The sequence below is a fragment of the Erythrolamprus reginae genome, chromosome Z (genome assembly GCF_031021105.1).
Source record: "Erythrolamprus reginae isolate rEryReg1 chromosome Z, rEryReg1.hap1, whole genome shotgun sequence".
Taxonomy (NCBI): Eukaryota; Metazoa; Chordata; class Lepidosauria; order Squamata; family Dipsadidae; genus Erythrolamprus; species Erythrolamprus reginae.
In genome coordinates, this window is record NC_091963.1 from 11,125,137 (window position 1) to 11,141,802 (window position 16,666).

Sequence of the window (16,666 nt, forward strand, 5' to 3'; positions counted from 1 at the left end):
TTTCCAGAAGGAGATGTGAAGGGAAATACATCAGCAGGACAAAGGGGGCAAACATCCCTTGTTTTGCAGGGATTAAATTATTTCGGCGTTTCTTCTTTTTTTGAAAAAAGAGAGAGAAAGAGAGAGGCAGAGAAAAAGAAAATCCTCCGGCAAATTGGAGGCTATCGCTTTAAAATGAGGGAGGGGGGGTATCGTGAGCCGGGAGGAGGGGGCTGCTGCTTGTCATTTACCAAAACGCTTCTGCGTCACGTGTGCGAGGGCTTCCCCTGCCATTGGCTCAAGGCACGTGTCTAAGATACCGGCTTGGCCACGTCACTCGAGGAGCTCTATTAAAAATAAGAACAAAAATCCAGAGTGAAAGTATTTCAGGTTCAGTTTAAGTGGCTTCTAAATTCACACTCACGCACCCCCCCTTATCCGGAGAGCCAGAGCAAACGAGACGGGTAGAGGGGGGGGGGTCAGATAAAAAGAGAGAGGGAGAGAGAAAGAGAGAGAATGAGAGAGAGGGAGAAATTTCTCAGCCCACGTCCTCCAATGCAACTTAGAATATTTGGGTAGAAGGGGGAGGGAGGGAGGGGAGGGAGAGCTGGAGAGCCGCGGGGATTGTGAGAGGCTACGGTCGCCGTGCGCGGGAGCCAGCCAAGCCGTTTCTGCTTCAGCCTTGACTTTTCCACCCCCAGGAAGGATTTCTCGGCAGCCGCGTAATTTTTCGCCAAGGATACCGCCAGGCTCTTATCAACCCACAGGAGCTGGGGAGGGAGGGCAGCGGGAGGGCTGAGGGTGTGTGTGTGTTGGGGGGCGGATGGCGGATGTTCAGTTCTAACGATGACTACATCGCTGGGCCCAGGACGCAGGAGTGGCCTCCAGGACTGAAGGGTGGAACCCTATAATAGCCCCGGGAGGCAGCAAGAGGAGCAGGAGAACGCTTGGCAAGTCGGCGATCTCAAACTACGCGCACCCCCCCCCCCTCCCGCGAGGCAGGCACCTTCCCGAAGAAGAAGCCGGGCTACTCCTTCTGGATCTCCGGGGTGGGCGGGGTGGCGGAAAGACCTCCGCGGGCCGCCGGCATGGAAGAGAAGGAGCAGCACCCGGGCGACGGAGGCGGCGCCGAGCCTCGACCTCCGCAGCCCCCGGATGAAGCCAGCAGCGGCAGCGACGGAGAAGCCGGCCGCGGGAGGCCCCTGCTCGCGCCCCGAGTGCTCCAAGCGCCGCCGGGCAACCACCCGCCTCACCCGCCGCACCGCATCACCAACTTCTTCATCGACAACATCCTACGCCCGGAGTTCGGCCGCAGGAAAGAAGGCGGCGGCGACGGAGGAAGAGGTAGCCGCGACAACAGCCCGGAGCGTCGTCGGCGGCGACAGCAGCAAACTCCACCGCAGCACCCGACACCACCGCATGGACTGGACGTCAGGAGTCCCTCGGCTGCTCCGGTCGCGGGTTCACTGGCCGAAGGAGAAGGTGACGGCGGCGGCAGCGGCGGCGGCGTTCCCAAGACTGGGATCCCATCCAAAAAGGGGAGCGACTGCGGGGAGCTGGTGGGAGCCCTGAAGTCCAGCGGCGGCGGAGGGGACCTGTCTCTCAGCTCGGATTCGGACAGCTCGCAGGCCAGTTCGTTTCCCGGCGGTCAGCCTATGCTGTGGCCGGCCTGGGTCTATTGCACCCGCTACTCGGACCGGCCATCCTCAGGTAAGCGTCGTCGTCTGGGGGAGGGGCTCTGCTCGGCCACTCGCTCGGGGAAGAAAGCCGAGGCTCGGGAGGAGGAAGGAGAATGGCGGAGGAGGTGATATTCGTTGAAGGGGGGGACCCGGCTGGGAGGGATTGCTGCTGCTGCTGCGGCGGCGGCGCCGGGGAGATCCCCACCCCTTTCCCGCAATCTCCAAGAAGCCTTGGAAAGCTTTTATAGCAGGCCTTCCTCAGCCCCGGGATATCCCCGCTGCTTCCAACTGCGTGGATGGCGACCGGGGGAAAAACGGAGCAGAAAATGGCAGGAACGTAGCGAAGCCCAACCTGCCCTGCCGCCGCCTTCTCGCCTCCGCTACAGCCGGAGATGGCTCTCTGGAGCCCGGCCCTTTGGCTGCCGCTGGCTAGCGGGCCCGGAGGTTCACCTCCTCTGGGCCTTTGCGCTCTTTCCCCCCTCGGAACGGTGTTCCAGGGCCTGGGAAAGGACGCAGGCCGCGAGAGTTTTTGCGAGGGGAGATGCGCCACACACACCTCTGCGGTCAGCCAGGGTTTAATGGTGCGTTTGGTTGCCCTTCTTCCGAATCCAAGAAACGAATTTTTAAATTTCTTCTTTCCCCGGTTGCATTTTACTACCGATTTCCACACACACACAAATGAGAAGCGAAGATTTTGTGGCGAGAGATTTGGGTATTTGGCCACCCGAACCTGAGCTCCATTGTTCTCCACACCTTCCCGCTTTGTGTTAAGATCTTCTTTTGCTCGGGCCCCGATCCCGACCCAGCCGGGCCTTTCAGGATGCCGAGTCGGTTGCCAGTTTGGCCTGATTCTCCCGCCATTCTTCTTCTTGGGAAACGATCAAAAAGGGGGGGATGCGCCGGCGCGCGAGGCGGCTAGCCCGGCCTTGAAGCGCCCGAAGCCCCCAAATCCTTGGTTCTTTCCTGCTCTCCCAGCTGGAGGCTGTTCGGAAGAGTCGGTTTGTTTCTCTCTCTGTGTGTGAGTGAAAAAAAGCCAAGAAATTTATTCCCCCCCCCCCGAAGGGTTGGAAAGAAAGACCCCGTTCGGTTTTTGCGAGTCTGGGGCACCTCAAAAGGGCTTTCTCGTGTCTCCTGGAAGCAAGAAAGGTTTGTTGGTGGGGGGAAAAAGGTTTTTTGGGGGAAAAAAGGCCGCGGCCCTTGAGATCTTTTTGCTGATGGGTTCCAGAACGGGAGGGGAGAAAAATAACGGGATTGCCCCAGCCCTGCCGCCACTTTCCAAAGGCCGAGCGCAGCGGCCCAATCTCCGACAAACACTTCCAGACTTTTCCCTGTCTCCCCCCCCCCGCCCCCTCCGAAAGTTACGCTCGGAGCAGACTTTGACAGGTCAGGCCGCCGCCTAATTCCCTGCTAAAGGGCTCCCGGCTTACTGCCTCGAGAAGAACAGAAGCTCGCTTGCCTGGGCAGAACGGGGAAAGAGCGCGCCATTTGCAGCTGGGCTTTCGCCAGCTGCCTCCGCTCCTGCCGCCGCCGCGGCCCGAGAGTGGAGGTGCAGCGCCTGCCGGAGTCTTGGCTTATTCGCCGGAGGAGGGGGCTTGCAGGGAATCCCCAGGTCCTTAATGGCTGCCGAGAGGTAACAAAAGAAGAAAAACAGGCTGGAGTTCGGGACCCGTCGGCAGAAGGGAGTCAAAGCGCGGGAGGATGGCTGCGTGCGGAGCTTGGGCCGGGTGGGTTCAATCCACGCTCCTCCCCCGCCAAAGGGACCCTCGGTTTCCTGGGACCCCTTTTGGCTTGGGTCTCCCGAAGGCCGTCCTCGGGAAGGGCGGGGGTCCTGGCTTTCCCTCGCCCCCTTTTTCCTCTGGCAAGGCTGCCCAGCGTCCAAGCTTGCGTCCCGACGGAGCTGGCGAGGCGCCGGCATCGAGAGGGAGGCTGACGGTGTTTTCCCACTCACCCCTCCTCTCTCTCTCTCTCTCTTTCTCTCTCTCTCTTTCTCTTCTGTTCTCCGTCCTACCCGCGGCTCGCAGGCCCCCGATCGCGGAAACCAAAGAAGAAGAACCCGAACAAGGAGGACAAGCGGCCGCGGACGGCCTTCACCGCGGAGCAGCTCCAGAGACTCAAGTCGGAGTTTCAGACCAACAGGTACTTGACGGAGCAGCGGCGCCAGAGCTTGGCTCAAGAGCTCAGCCTCAACGAGTCCCAGATCAAAATCTGGTTCCAGAACAAACGGGCCAAAATCAAGAAAGCCACCGGCAGCAAAAACTCTCTGGCGGCGCACCTGATGGCCCAAGGGCTGTACAACCACTCCACCGCTTCGAAAGACGGCAAGTCCGACAGCGAGTAGGGAGCCGGGCGGAGCGGGGAGGGCAGCGAGAGGCGGCTGCGGCGGGCGGACAGCCGGTCGGGCTTTAGACGATGCAATAATTTAATGAAGAAGATGATTTTTAAAAAGAGAGGGGTGGGGGAGAGATAGTTCTAAGGGCCAGTGTACAAAGATTATACCAGCATAAATAGTGGAAAATATTGTATTAGATAGAATTCTGCAATATTCTCTGAGTGTAAATACATATACATATATATATGTAATTTATAAATATATGCATATATAAATATAAATATATATAAATTGCAGGTAAGGTGTTGTTAAAGAATCCAAATATCTGATTATACAAAATATTTTTTTGATTTTTTTTGTTTTTGTTTCTACAAAAATTTAGACGCTGACGGTCGATTTTTTTTAAAAAAGCTTCAGTTGCTTTTTTTTTATATAGACTTACGCACACGGTTTTAACCGGACTTGGACACTCCTTTTTTAAAACTCGATATATTAAACAAAACAAAAAAAAAAAAGACAACTTTTGCTAAAGTCCAAAGATTTTTTATTGCTGCATTTCACGAAACTGTGAAACCGAATAAATAGATCTCCTATTTGTTCTGCGAGTTTAAATGTTTTATTTTTCTCCTCCCCACCACCCCTTCCCTCCTCTTATGCTGCCTTTTGTGGGAGTGGATATGAAAGAATAACTTTAATCGTGAAAAATATACAGGGTAAACTATACAGCCCAACGTACTGCCCTTTGAAAAATTCAAATTAAAAACAAACAAACAAATAAATCCCGAGGCACTTGAACTGGGGCCCTGTAATTCTCAATATTTCTCTGTTAAAAGGGTGGGAAGAAAACAGTGACTTAAAATAAGTTAAATAGTCGGGAAACTTCCAGGTGGCTTACAGCGGGCGTTGTTTCTTCTGTAGGCCAGCCTTGGGACGGGAAAAGTTTACCCCCCCCCCCCCCCCAGCTTCGGGGTGCCCGCCGAAGTGATGCCGTGGTGTCCTTTCCGTGGTGAGGGTCTGGTAGCTGAGCCTGTGGCGGCCGTTCACTCGGGGCGGCGTTCTGTGCTTCCGAGACCCGGAGCGGAGCGGCCTGGCGGGCCATGTTGCAACTTTCAGGGTTTCCTTTTTGGGGAGGGGCTGGTTTAAGACTCCCCCTCGGCGCTTAAGTGCAGCCATGGATGCAAAGGAAACTGGGGTGCTCATCCCATTGACTCTTAGCTCAGGATAGGGAAGCGAGAGAGGGGTGTGTGGGTTGGTGGGTAGGGGGCCCGTATGGGTAGGAGACGTTCACTACACTAAAATTATTTCTGAAGGAAATTCGCTGTATTTTCTTTAAAAGAAACAACATGTTTGTGAGTGCTGCCTTTCATTTAAAAAAATAAATCAAGCATAGATCCCCACAGGCTTGCTTGAAAGTTGGGCGTTTAATTTTTTTAGGGTCTGTCTCTCTTTCCTGGTTAAATTCCTTCCTTACTGTGTGAGCTGAGTGAAGAATTTGTACTACTGGAGATCCTCCCCCACCTCCCTTTCCCCTGGCTTTTCTGCTTCAAAGGTGAACATCCAAAATCTTCGCCCCCCACCCCCTACGAATTTCCCCCACCTGTTAAACTCTCCAGGACTACAGCCTACTTGGTGGTGAACTACTCACATTGCCTTAAAAACACAGCACACAGCTATAAAAGATACACGTGTTCATACTCCGACCAACTTTGGGGGAGGAGAGACACTTAAAATGCTGTAATTTTAAATTCTGTGAATAACCATTAAATGCTTAGGAGATGGTATACACTGGTACTTGCCTTGAAGCAAAGTAAAGATTTTGGTTGTGGGGTTTTTATTTTCAGTTTTATGAAATATGCATTTTACAATTTGCGATATCAAATATTTATAATTTATGAAAGACGAATGTTTCTGTTTATGACTGAGGTCTCAAAAGTTGTAGACATTTTCACTGCATTTTTGTGTGTTTTTTAAACCTTGGAAGAGTGCATTAAATAAAAAAATCCAAATTTATTATGAAAATTTACAATGCGTGCATTGAAACTTTAGATTAGTAGCCTCTTACCTTCTTATATCCCGAGAGGATTATGCCTAAATGTAAACATTTGTGAATATTTTGCAGATAGATGGTTCACTAGATTAGTAATTGAGAAATATAATTAATAATTCGTAAGGAAAAAGTTAAACAGACTTTTTAATTTTGGAATCTGAAAGCTTTAGATTTGAAGAAAAAGGTACACATCCTAGAGAAATTATCTAACAAACTATACATGGAAAAACTAAAATTACATTTGGATTAATATTAACACTCTGAATACAATCAAACCCTGACTGTATTACAATTCTGTTATGAAGGATGAACTCAATGTAACTTCCATTTGTTCTGCAATTAAAAAATAACATTTTGGGTAAATTGGCCAGGAACTTTTAAAAAGAAACATTCCATGATGGCTAGATGTAAATTATATTGCCAAGCTTAATTTTTAAAGACAATTATAGTGTACTGTGATCATACCTACGTTTATCTTAAAAAAAGAATTCCACTGAAGTTCACTTTACACCGTACTTGAACTTCAATATCTATACTATATGCTATCAGCATTGTCCTTCAAGAATTTATTTACATCTGTAACTGCAAATCACGGCCAATAAGAAATAAACCTTGCAGCGCTTTTTTTGAAATAAATGCAGATAAAAATTTGCAATGGGATCTGATCTTGGCAGAAAGCAGAAACCTTTGCGAAATTAATTTTGGAAGGAATTGCTGCAGGAAAATGTTTAAATTATCAGGATTTATCGCCTGCTATTTTGTAAACATCGTATTTACCCAGTCGGAGGTTAAGTTCCAAAATGTGCTGGATAGAACAGAATTCATCACTCTCTCAGACTGGGAATGCAAATAAACACGGGCAGTTTTAAATGTAACATCTTGCAGGTGGGGTGGAGTTATGCTTGTAGAAAAATAAGCGTCACTGTGTCCATGGATATTTCTCATCAGTGTCCAAAGGATTGTCAGGATTGTTCAAGTTTTTTAAAAAAAATCAGAAATGGGTGTTGGAGAATCCTTCTGTATTTCATCTTTCAGAAGAAAATATGTTATCCACAAATATCAGATTTGTGTTTCAGAGACAGCGGCATCTGTTGGCTTGCATCTACAAGGATCCTTAACAATCAAATCCAAGTGAAGAAAAAATACTACAAGAGACTAATTTTGCTTTCTCCCTAAGATTCTTTTTCCCCCTTCTCTAGGTATTTACACCTTAGCCAAGTGATGTAATAACTTCACAGAACAAATTGTATGAGCCTATAAAAAAGCAGTTTGTATTTAGGAAACAAGTCTGTATATATATATACATATTAAAGTTTGCTAATTGTTTTTATGTGTTTGGGTAATTTTTTCCCCAACTGATCTGAAACAAAAATGGTTGCATTTAAGGTGGGTTTACTTTTACCTAACTTGACGGGTCTTTAATTCTGCCCCTTCTCATATTTGAATTAGTTTATATTGGGGAGCATTGGGGGAATATCGTCTGTAGTGCATTTTATAGCCCAGTCATCTTAAGTCCTTAGAATACAATGTTACACATATTTAGTAAAAAAAACCCCACAAAAACACCATTAGATTTCATAAGGCTTACTCTCAAGTAAGTGTAGGTTTGCATTGTTTGGAAGGAGCAATTTTTTAAAAATTGCAAATATTAGAAGAAAATATTTGATTGTTGCAGAACCCAGAAGAATGCAATTTATTTATACTAAACAGGTTTCAACTTTAATTTCAACTAAATTTAGGCTGCCCTTTTACTTGGCATTTTACGTCACTGAACTCAGTTCTAAGTATTTACTTGTTTAGAATTGTCTTTCCATCAACTCGCAAACTTTAATGGGGTTCTTAGAAGCAGTACTTAAAAATAGTGGTATTGTTTATGAAAATAAATGCATCTCTTCAAATTGAAATTTGTAAGATCTGCTGCACTGTTGGGATCTACTGAAAAACATAAGGACAATCAAAGGCAATCAAGGTTCCTAGGGATTTAACCTTAAATTCATAAGCAATGTCTTGTTCCAGTTATCATCTCTGGTGAAATCAGATGGTAGCAATAACCCAGCAATTTAATGTCCCATTCAAATAGGCTTCCAACTGGCAGCCAGGCACTATACATGCAAATACCCTTGTTCTTTTGTTTATGGCATATAGGGCATGCCTAAAAAAGGCCATAGTTTGTCTGTTAGAGCAGTGATTTTCAACCTTTTTTGACCCGCGGCACGTTTTTTACATTTACGAAACCCTGGGGCACATTGAGCGGGACGGGGGGGGGGCCTAAAAAAAGTTTGGACAAAAAAATTATCTCTCCCTTCCTCTTTCTTTCTCTCTCTCTATCCCTCTTTGTTTCTCTTCCTTCCTTCTTCTCTTTTTTGCTCTCTCTCCCTCCTTACCTCCCTCTATGTCTTTCTCTCTCTCTCCTTCCCTCCCTCTCTTTCTTTCTCTCTCTTGCTCTCTCTCTTGTTTTCTTTCTCTTGTTCTCTTTCTCTCTCTCTTGCTTTCTCTCTCTCGCTCACTCGCTCTTTCTCTTGCTTTCTTTCTCTCTCTCTCTTTCTTTCTTTCTCTTTTTTCTCTCTCTCTTGCTTTCTCTCTCTCTCTGAGCTTCGCGGCACACCCGACCATGTCTCACGGCACAGTAGTGTGCCACGGCACACTGGTTGAAAAACACTGTGTTAGAGGTTTGCCAAAAAGCCTGCTTCTGTCTATGGGAAGCACCCCTGGGTTCCTTGGATTTTCAGCCTAGCCTCCCCTACTAGAAGGATGCTCAGGAGAAGCTACAGACATAGAGGATGTAATCCCTGTTAACTATCCCCATTGCAAAAGTCAATTGCAAATTCTTGATACACGGGTGACTATCATTTCCAGTAATGGCGAATATTTTTCCTTCTTCGGTGGGAATAAAAGAAATGAAGAGGTTCACTCACCATTTGAGAAAGGAAAGGTTTTGGAGATACTACGGGGCTACTTTTAGAGTAACTGCAGGGCATCAGGGTGAGATTTCCCATGGAAGGAGCCCTGTCATTGATTAGTCCAAGTGATGGATCACACTTCTGATCAGCCTCAGGATAGAAAAGGAAGCCCCATTTAAGGCAGGGGTCCCTAAACTTGGCAACTTTAAGACTGGCTGGAGAACTCTGGGAGTTGAAGTCCACAAGCTTTAAAGTGGACAAGTTTGAAGACCACTGGTGTAAAGGGGCCCAATCCTGCTGTGGCTTAGCCTTTCAGAATGGAAACAAGCTGCCATTATTTCTTTACCCCTCTTCTCTGTCCCTTATGTTTAATCTATATGGGGGAAACTCGCCCAGCCAAACATTGGGGTGATGGCAGAATATACCACTTACAATGAGATAAATTGAACTTTTTCTTCTCTAGGTTTTTTTAGTATGGGAAGATGGGACATCCTAGTTTTTTTTTTAACATGTGTCAAGTCATTTCTTGCTTCAGCAGAAGCAGAATTGAAATGATCTTGAAGGAAAAAGTAGACTTACACACACTCCCCCTTCCTTCTCACCTGCCCCTGCATTTTTGCTTTATGGGCTTTCTAGAAATAAGCTTTCTCATGGCACAGGTTTTCAGTGCACGCCTAAGTTCACATGGATAATGTTTGCACACAGCCAGGGACATTGAAGCACATTTGGAAATGTCTTCAGGATTTATTCAATGAAGTTTTGATTAGGGAAAGAGAAAAGTCAAACTGAAGGTGGCCAGCTGCTTAACTCTTTCAATGTTTTGAATTTGCTATTAAACATCAACGTTACTTGATGTTGCAAATATTGGTGGGCAGTCTTCTTTCTTTGGGACTTTTCTTCCACCATTTTTACTCGGTTGCCCCTTCCCTGAATGGGATTCAACTACCAGGTAAAAACTCTTTCTCCATCATCTACTAACAGAACTTCAGAGTGGTCAGCAAAGGCAATATTTCTGACACATTTACCCACATTGCTCAGCTTGTCTTATACAATTTATTTATTTATTAGATTTGTATGCCGCCCCTCTCTGAAGACAATCCCAACTGCTTTCCTGCCAGATGTTCAAGGTCTTTTGATCTCTTGGATTTTGCAGAATTCAGAATTAGCTCTCTTTGGCACGGAGGAGTAGGTTGTTTTTTTAAAAAATGGTCTTTCGGCACCTATTAAGGACTATCGCAATTCTTCAATCGTGGTAGATAGTGTGATCAATTCTTCAGAGGTGCAAGTAAACAAACCTACAGGTATCAGCTACAGCTACTTCAATGAAATAGTAATGGTATTAACACTTTCCCATCATTTTGGACAGCAGTTATCTCCACTGCTAAGTGGTTTTCTTTAAAGTTACAGATGTTTAGAGATTGTGGGGAAAGAGATGGGTCTTCTAAGGGTTGAGTGGCTACTAAGAGCAAGAAGGTGATGGTTTATACAGTCAGAACAGTATTCAAGTAAAAGGCCATTTCCTAAATGCCCCATTTCCGATTTAAAAGATAATACTATTATAAAAATAACAATAAAAACTTGTTGGTTTGCCTGATAGGAAAGCCCTTTTGAACTGAAGTGCAAAATGAATCTTGAATAAGTTCTTCCGCAACCCCTCACCAAAAAAATTAGTCAAAGGGACCTTTTAAAAACTTTTTTCTTCTGAGATATTGAGAGCAAGGTCTCCCTCCCCCCCTCTCTCTTTCTTTCTTTCTCTCTCTCTCTCTCCTTCCTTCCGCACAAAATTGAGGAAATGCTAATGATGGCACTATTTTTAGAGAGGAATTATGCTACAGTTGAGATTTTATCTTTTGATGGGTTGTTGGGACCTTAAGATGAAGCAAGCAGCAAACCTCCTTCAATTTCACGAATCTGAAAGATAAACGATAACACAAAAGGAGAGTTAGTCCCCAAAGTGTACCAACAGAGCTACATTATATTATTTAATCCTTCTTTTCCCCTTTTCATCCACAAATGAATTCCACCGGATAACCTCCGTGTGAATAGATATTCCACTACCCACCCCTCGATGGAGCTGGATCTAAGTAACCCTTTAAAATGTAATTGGTGTTCCTATAGCTAAAACATAATAGGCTTTGATTACATGCTAAATAGTATCAAATGTAATCCTTGAGTTAATTACGTGGAGATAATTTTATAATTATATCAATTCAATTTAAAAAGCAAGGCATTGTAACGTCACATTCTAAACGGGGAGTAATGACACCAAATAAAATTCTCATTAATTTTGAAGTATCTCAGAGTCGCATCCAGCTCCCCTTTTCTTCCAACTCCCCATCTCTCTCTTAAATAGCAAATGGGATCCTACATTTATCTCTTCCATTGTCACATTACCTGTCTTTGCTCATATCTGGGAAGGGGCAAAACACTGGAAAATCACAGACAAAAGGCTCTGTCTGAGAAGAGCATTTCCCAGCACTGACCTGCTCTCAAATGCTAAAGAAGCTTATCTGCATTTCTATTCTGCCCGGCTTGTATGTGGAAGTAACGCCCAACGGTCCCCGACTTGATGAGCTGAAGAGACAGAAGGTGGTTGTGCCTCACAGACACTCCACTCTTAGGATGAATAGAGTCTATGGGCAGAAGGCTGGGTGAAGGTCAAAGCCTCCGCTAAGAACTGCAGGTGGCTCGTTTCCTCTCTCCTCACTTCCTTCTTCCTCCACAAAGCCCCCTTCCCATTGGCTGAGAGGGGGCCAAGGATTTCCATGCACTAAGGGAATAATCGATCACGAGCATCCCAAAAGGACGATAAAAGCAATGCTCTAAATTCTTTGTGGAATGGAGTGACTCCACTGTTCATAATGCGCTCACTGAGAAATCTATCTGTCTGTCTGTCTGTCTGTCTGTCTGTCTGTCTGTCTGTCTGTCTGTCTGTCTGTCTATCTATCTATCTATCTATCTATCTATCTATCTATCTATCTATCTACCTACTTACCTACCTACCTACCTACCCTGAGTCTTCTGAGAGGGGCGGCATACAAATCTAATATATTATTATTATTATTATTATTATTATTATTACCTATCTACCTACCTACCTACCTACTTACTTAATGTTCTATCTATCTATCTATCTATCTATCTATCTATCTATCTATCTATCTATCTATCTATCCATCCATCTACCTACCTACCTACCTACCTACCTACCTACTTAATGTTCTATCTACCTACCTACCTACCTGCCCTGAGTCTTCTGAGAGGGCGGCATACAAATGTAATATATTATTATTATTATTATTATTATTATTATTATTATTATTATTATTACCTATCTACCTACCTACCTACCTACCTACTTACTTAATGTTCTATCTATCTATCTATCTATCTATCTATCTATCTATCTATCTATCCATCCATCTACCTACCTACCTACCTACCTACCTACTTAATGTTCTATCTACCTACCTACCTACCTGCCCTGAGTCTTCTGAGAGGGCGGCATACAAATGTAATATATTATTATTATTATTATTATTATTATTATTATTATTATTATTATTACCTATCTACCTACCTACCTACCTACCTACTTACTTAATGTTCTATCTATCTATCTATCTATCTATCTATCTATCTATCTATCTATCTATCTATCTATCTATCTATCCATCCATCTACCTACCTACCTACCTACCTACTTAATGTTCTATCTACCTACCTACCTACCTGCCCTGAGTCTTCTGAGAGGGCGGCATACAAATGTAATATATTATTATTATTATTATTACCTACCTACCTACCTACCTACCTACCTACTTACTTACTTACTTACTTAATGTTCTATCTATCTATCTATCTATCTATCTATCTATCTATCTATCTATCTATCTAACTATCTATCTATCATTTATTTGTTTGTTTGTTTGATTTTTTATGCCACCCTTCTCCTTAGACTCAGGGCGGCTTACAACATGTTAGCAATAGCACTTTCAGAACCAGCCTATTGCCCCCACAATCCGGATCCTCATTTTACCCACCTTGGAAGGATGGAAGGTTGAGTCAACCTTGAGCCGGTGATGAGATCTGAACCACTGACCTGCAGATCTATCCATCCATCCATCCATCCATCCATCCATCCATCCATCCATCCATCCATCCATCCATCCATCTATCTATCTATCTATCTATCTATCTATCTATCTATCTATCTATCATCTATTTATTAAATTTATATACTGCCCATCTTGTCAAGTGGCAACTCTCGGCAGCTTACAACTAAAAAAAAGTGACAATACAAAACATGAACATAATAAATATTAACTTTATTTTTAAGCAAGATAATTAATATTAAAAGTAATAATTAATTAATGCAATTAACTTTAAATTTATATTATTGTGTTGTTATATGATTACAAACTGTTGATTTAATTTAATTATGAATTAAATGAATTTCTAATACGATGAATACTAAAATAAAAAATATTGACTTTTTATAATTAAAATTAATGTTAATATTCAAACAAAGGTGGCAAGGCAGGGAACAAGATGCACACATGGTGGAGGTGGAGTTTAATAAAAATGTTAATTTTTGTAGTTGTTGACCCAAGTTTGTGAGATGAATAGCCATATCAATGTGATAAATAAATGAGTGAAGGACAACTGATTGGCTTGTGTCAATTGCACAATACAAACAAAATTCAGTACAGATGAAGTCTTAGGTAGGGGACTTTCAGATAATAAAATTAGGCTTTTTGGGAGGGAAGGGGCTTATTCAGGGGAAGGTATTATAAAATGATAGAGAAGATGAAGAAAGATATAGATCATTTGGACAGATAGATATAGATAGATGATGTTATCATCTATAAAACCCTACATAGCTTAGGGCCAGACTATCTTCCGGACTGCCTCCTGCCCCACGGTTCTCAGCAACTTGTTCTCTCGGCCACACAGTGTCAATTGGCGGGGCCGTGGGGGAGGGCCTTCTCAGTGGTGGCTCCAGCTCTCTGGAACCAGTTGCCCCATGAGGTCAATGTTGCCCCCACCTTACTGGCTTTGTGGAAGACTTTGAAGACCTGGGGCCATTGATAAAATCAGCCACTAAGGATATGAATTATTTTCAATGGGTTTTAGATAATTTAGATTATTTAGACTATTTAGATTATTTAGGTTATTTAGGTTATTTAAATTATTTAGATTATTTAGATTGTTGTTATTTGCTGTACGCCGCCCAGAGTCTGAAAGGAGTTGGGTGGCCTATAAATATAATTAATAAATAATAATAAATAAATAAATATAGATTGACGATAGATTATAGATAGATATTTAGATAGCTATCTAGATAGTATTTAGATTAGATATCTAGATAGACAGACAGATGATAAAGATAGCTGATATATATGGATGGATGGATGGATGGATGGATGGTAGGTAGGTAGAAAGATAGATAGACAGACAGACAGACAGACAGACAGACAGACAGATATAGATGATAAATGATACATAATAGATAATAGAGATACAGTAGATACATAGCTGATAGAGATAGATGACAGACATGCAGATAGATATGTGATAAATGATAGATCTCTCTCTCTATTTTTCTCTCTCTCTCTCTGAATGAATGAATGAATAAATAAATAAATAAATAAATAAATAAATAAATAGACTGATAGAGATAGAGGTAAAGAAGGAGTGAAGAACAACGGATTGGCTTAAATCCACAACACAACACAAAATAAAATTCAACACACATATAATCTTACATCCACCCCGTCTTTTCTTTCTCTGTCCCTTTCCTTTGCAACACAAAATATCAACAGAAGGTAGTTTAGGACTCTTGCCATCTCTCTACAGCAGTGATTTTCAACCTTTTTTGAGCCGCGGCACATTTTTTACATTTACAAAACCATGGGGCACATTTGGGGGGGGGGGGGGCTAAAAAAAGTTTGGACAAAAAAATTCTCTCTCTTCCTCCCTTTCGCTCTATTTCTCTCTCCCTCTTTCTCTCCCTTCCTCTTTTTTGCTCTCTTTCTCTCTCCCTCCCTATCTCCCTCTATGTCTTTCTCTCTCCCACCTTCCCTCCGTCCCTCTCTCTCTTTCTTTCTTTCTTGCTCTCTCTCTTGCTTTCTTTCACTCTTGTTCTCTTTCTCTCTTGCTTTCTTTCTCTCTTGTTCTCTTTCTCTTGCTTTCTTGCTTTCTTTCTTGCTCTCTCTCTTTCTTTCTTTCTCTCTTGTTATCTTTCTCTTGCTTTCTTTCTCTCTCTTGCTTGCTTTCTCTCTTGTTTTCTTTCTCTCTTGCTCTTTCTTTCTCTTTCTCTTGCTTTCTTTCTCTTGTTTTCTTTCTCTCTTTGAGCTTCGCGGCACACCTGACCATGTCTCGCGGCACACTAGTGTGCCACGGCACACTGGTTGAAAAACACTGCTCTACAGTAACTCCCCCCTCCAAAAAACATGTGAGTGTGTGTGTGTGAGTGTGTGTGTGTGTGTGTGTGTGTGTGTGTGAAGCAATATGAAATAACCATTGGGAAGGGGAGTTTCCAAAAACCCAAACCAGGCAGGGACCCATTTGAAAACCCCAGAAATCCACACAAAGAAGCGGTTTGTAACCCATTGTCACAATTTGTGCCCCCAGCTACCTAAGAGACTTCAATCAAGATCAGACTATCTAAAGCTCCGTATGAAATAATACCGGGGGTGGGTTGGGGGAGGAAGGAAGAAATACTCCTGTGAGTTTTCCTTTTATAACGCCACGTATATCTTCCTGCTAAGGCCAGGCTGAAGCCGGTTGACCCCTTTTCAGCAAAGGAGCCCAGCATCCTGTTCCTCCCCCAACACACAAAGATAGTTCACCCCTATCTCCTTTAAACGCTTCCTAGTCAAACTTGAATATGCAATGAAGCTCCCGAGCTTTGTGGCGGAAATATAATTAAACTGGTGAAAGATGTAAAAGATGAAGAATGGGATGACATCAGGCTGATTTCACACTTGGCACTCGGATAGCTGGGCCCAAGCCATGCCCTGGCTACGCAACACAGATCAAAGTGCACTACCCCTGTTGAAAAGGCAAATGGGGAGGAGGGGGGAGACTTAAGTATGCTAATCCCCAGGACAAATATATTTTAATCTTGTTAGAATACAAGTTAATGCTGCAGCTCAGTGGCTGAACTTTGTCAGAGTGTAGGGATACACTTTTTACTTTAGCTATGAATGAGGTAGACCTCCTGGTTTATTCATACTTCATAAAAAAGTAAATTTGCTAAATGCACCGCTATATGCTCTTTATTATGAGTCGCCATCAATGAAAACGAGGCACAAATTTCTGAGCGACGCGCTATTGTGAATGTTCAATCTGGGGTTGCCTCAAAGAAGGAAGGCCTGGATTTTGGGACCGAAGAAATGCAGTGATGGGAGGATGGATACACACAATCTGTCCTCTGGTCTTTCATGGTGGGGACAAGTAAAATTTAGACTCCCCAAGCCCTTTGGTTTTCCTTTTTCTTTTTAAAGAAATGTGCTTCCTTCCATTCAGAATTTTCCTATTCAAGGAGAAAATAAACCTTTGGTCAACAAATAACTTCAGTTCGCTTTAAAATAAAACTTTGGTCAACAAATAACTTCAGTTCACTTTAAAATAAAACTTTGGTCAGCAAATAACTTCAGTTCACTTTAAAGAATAGATTGTGTTTAGGTAGAATGTTTTGTCATGTTTTGTGTTTAGGTAGTAAGTT

At 43.6% G+C, this 16,666-nt stretch overlaps 1 protein-coding gene across 1 annotated transcript; it reads left to right on the top strand.

Annotated features, from left to right (window-relative positions):
* The first annotated feature begins 943 nt into the window (after window positions 1-943).
* Window positions 944-4,278, top strand: EN2 (engrailed homeobox 2). The gene is made up of 2 exons (XM_070767327.1): window positions 944-1,689; window positions 3,680-4,278. The coding sequence occupies exons 1-2, from the start codon at window positions 1,068-1,070 to the stop codon at window positions 3,994-3,996; spliced, it is 939 nt and encodes a 312-aa protein (XP_070623428.1). The 5' UTR covers window positions 944-1,067; the 3' UTR covers window positions 3,997-4,278.
* The last annotated feature ends 12,388 nt before the right edge of the window (window positions 4,279-16,666 follow it).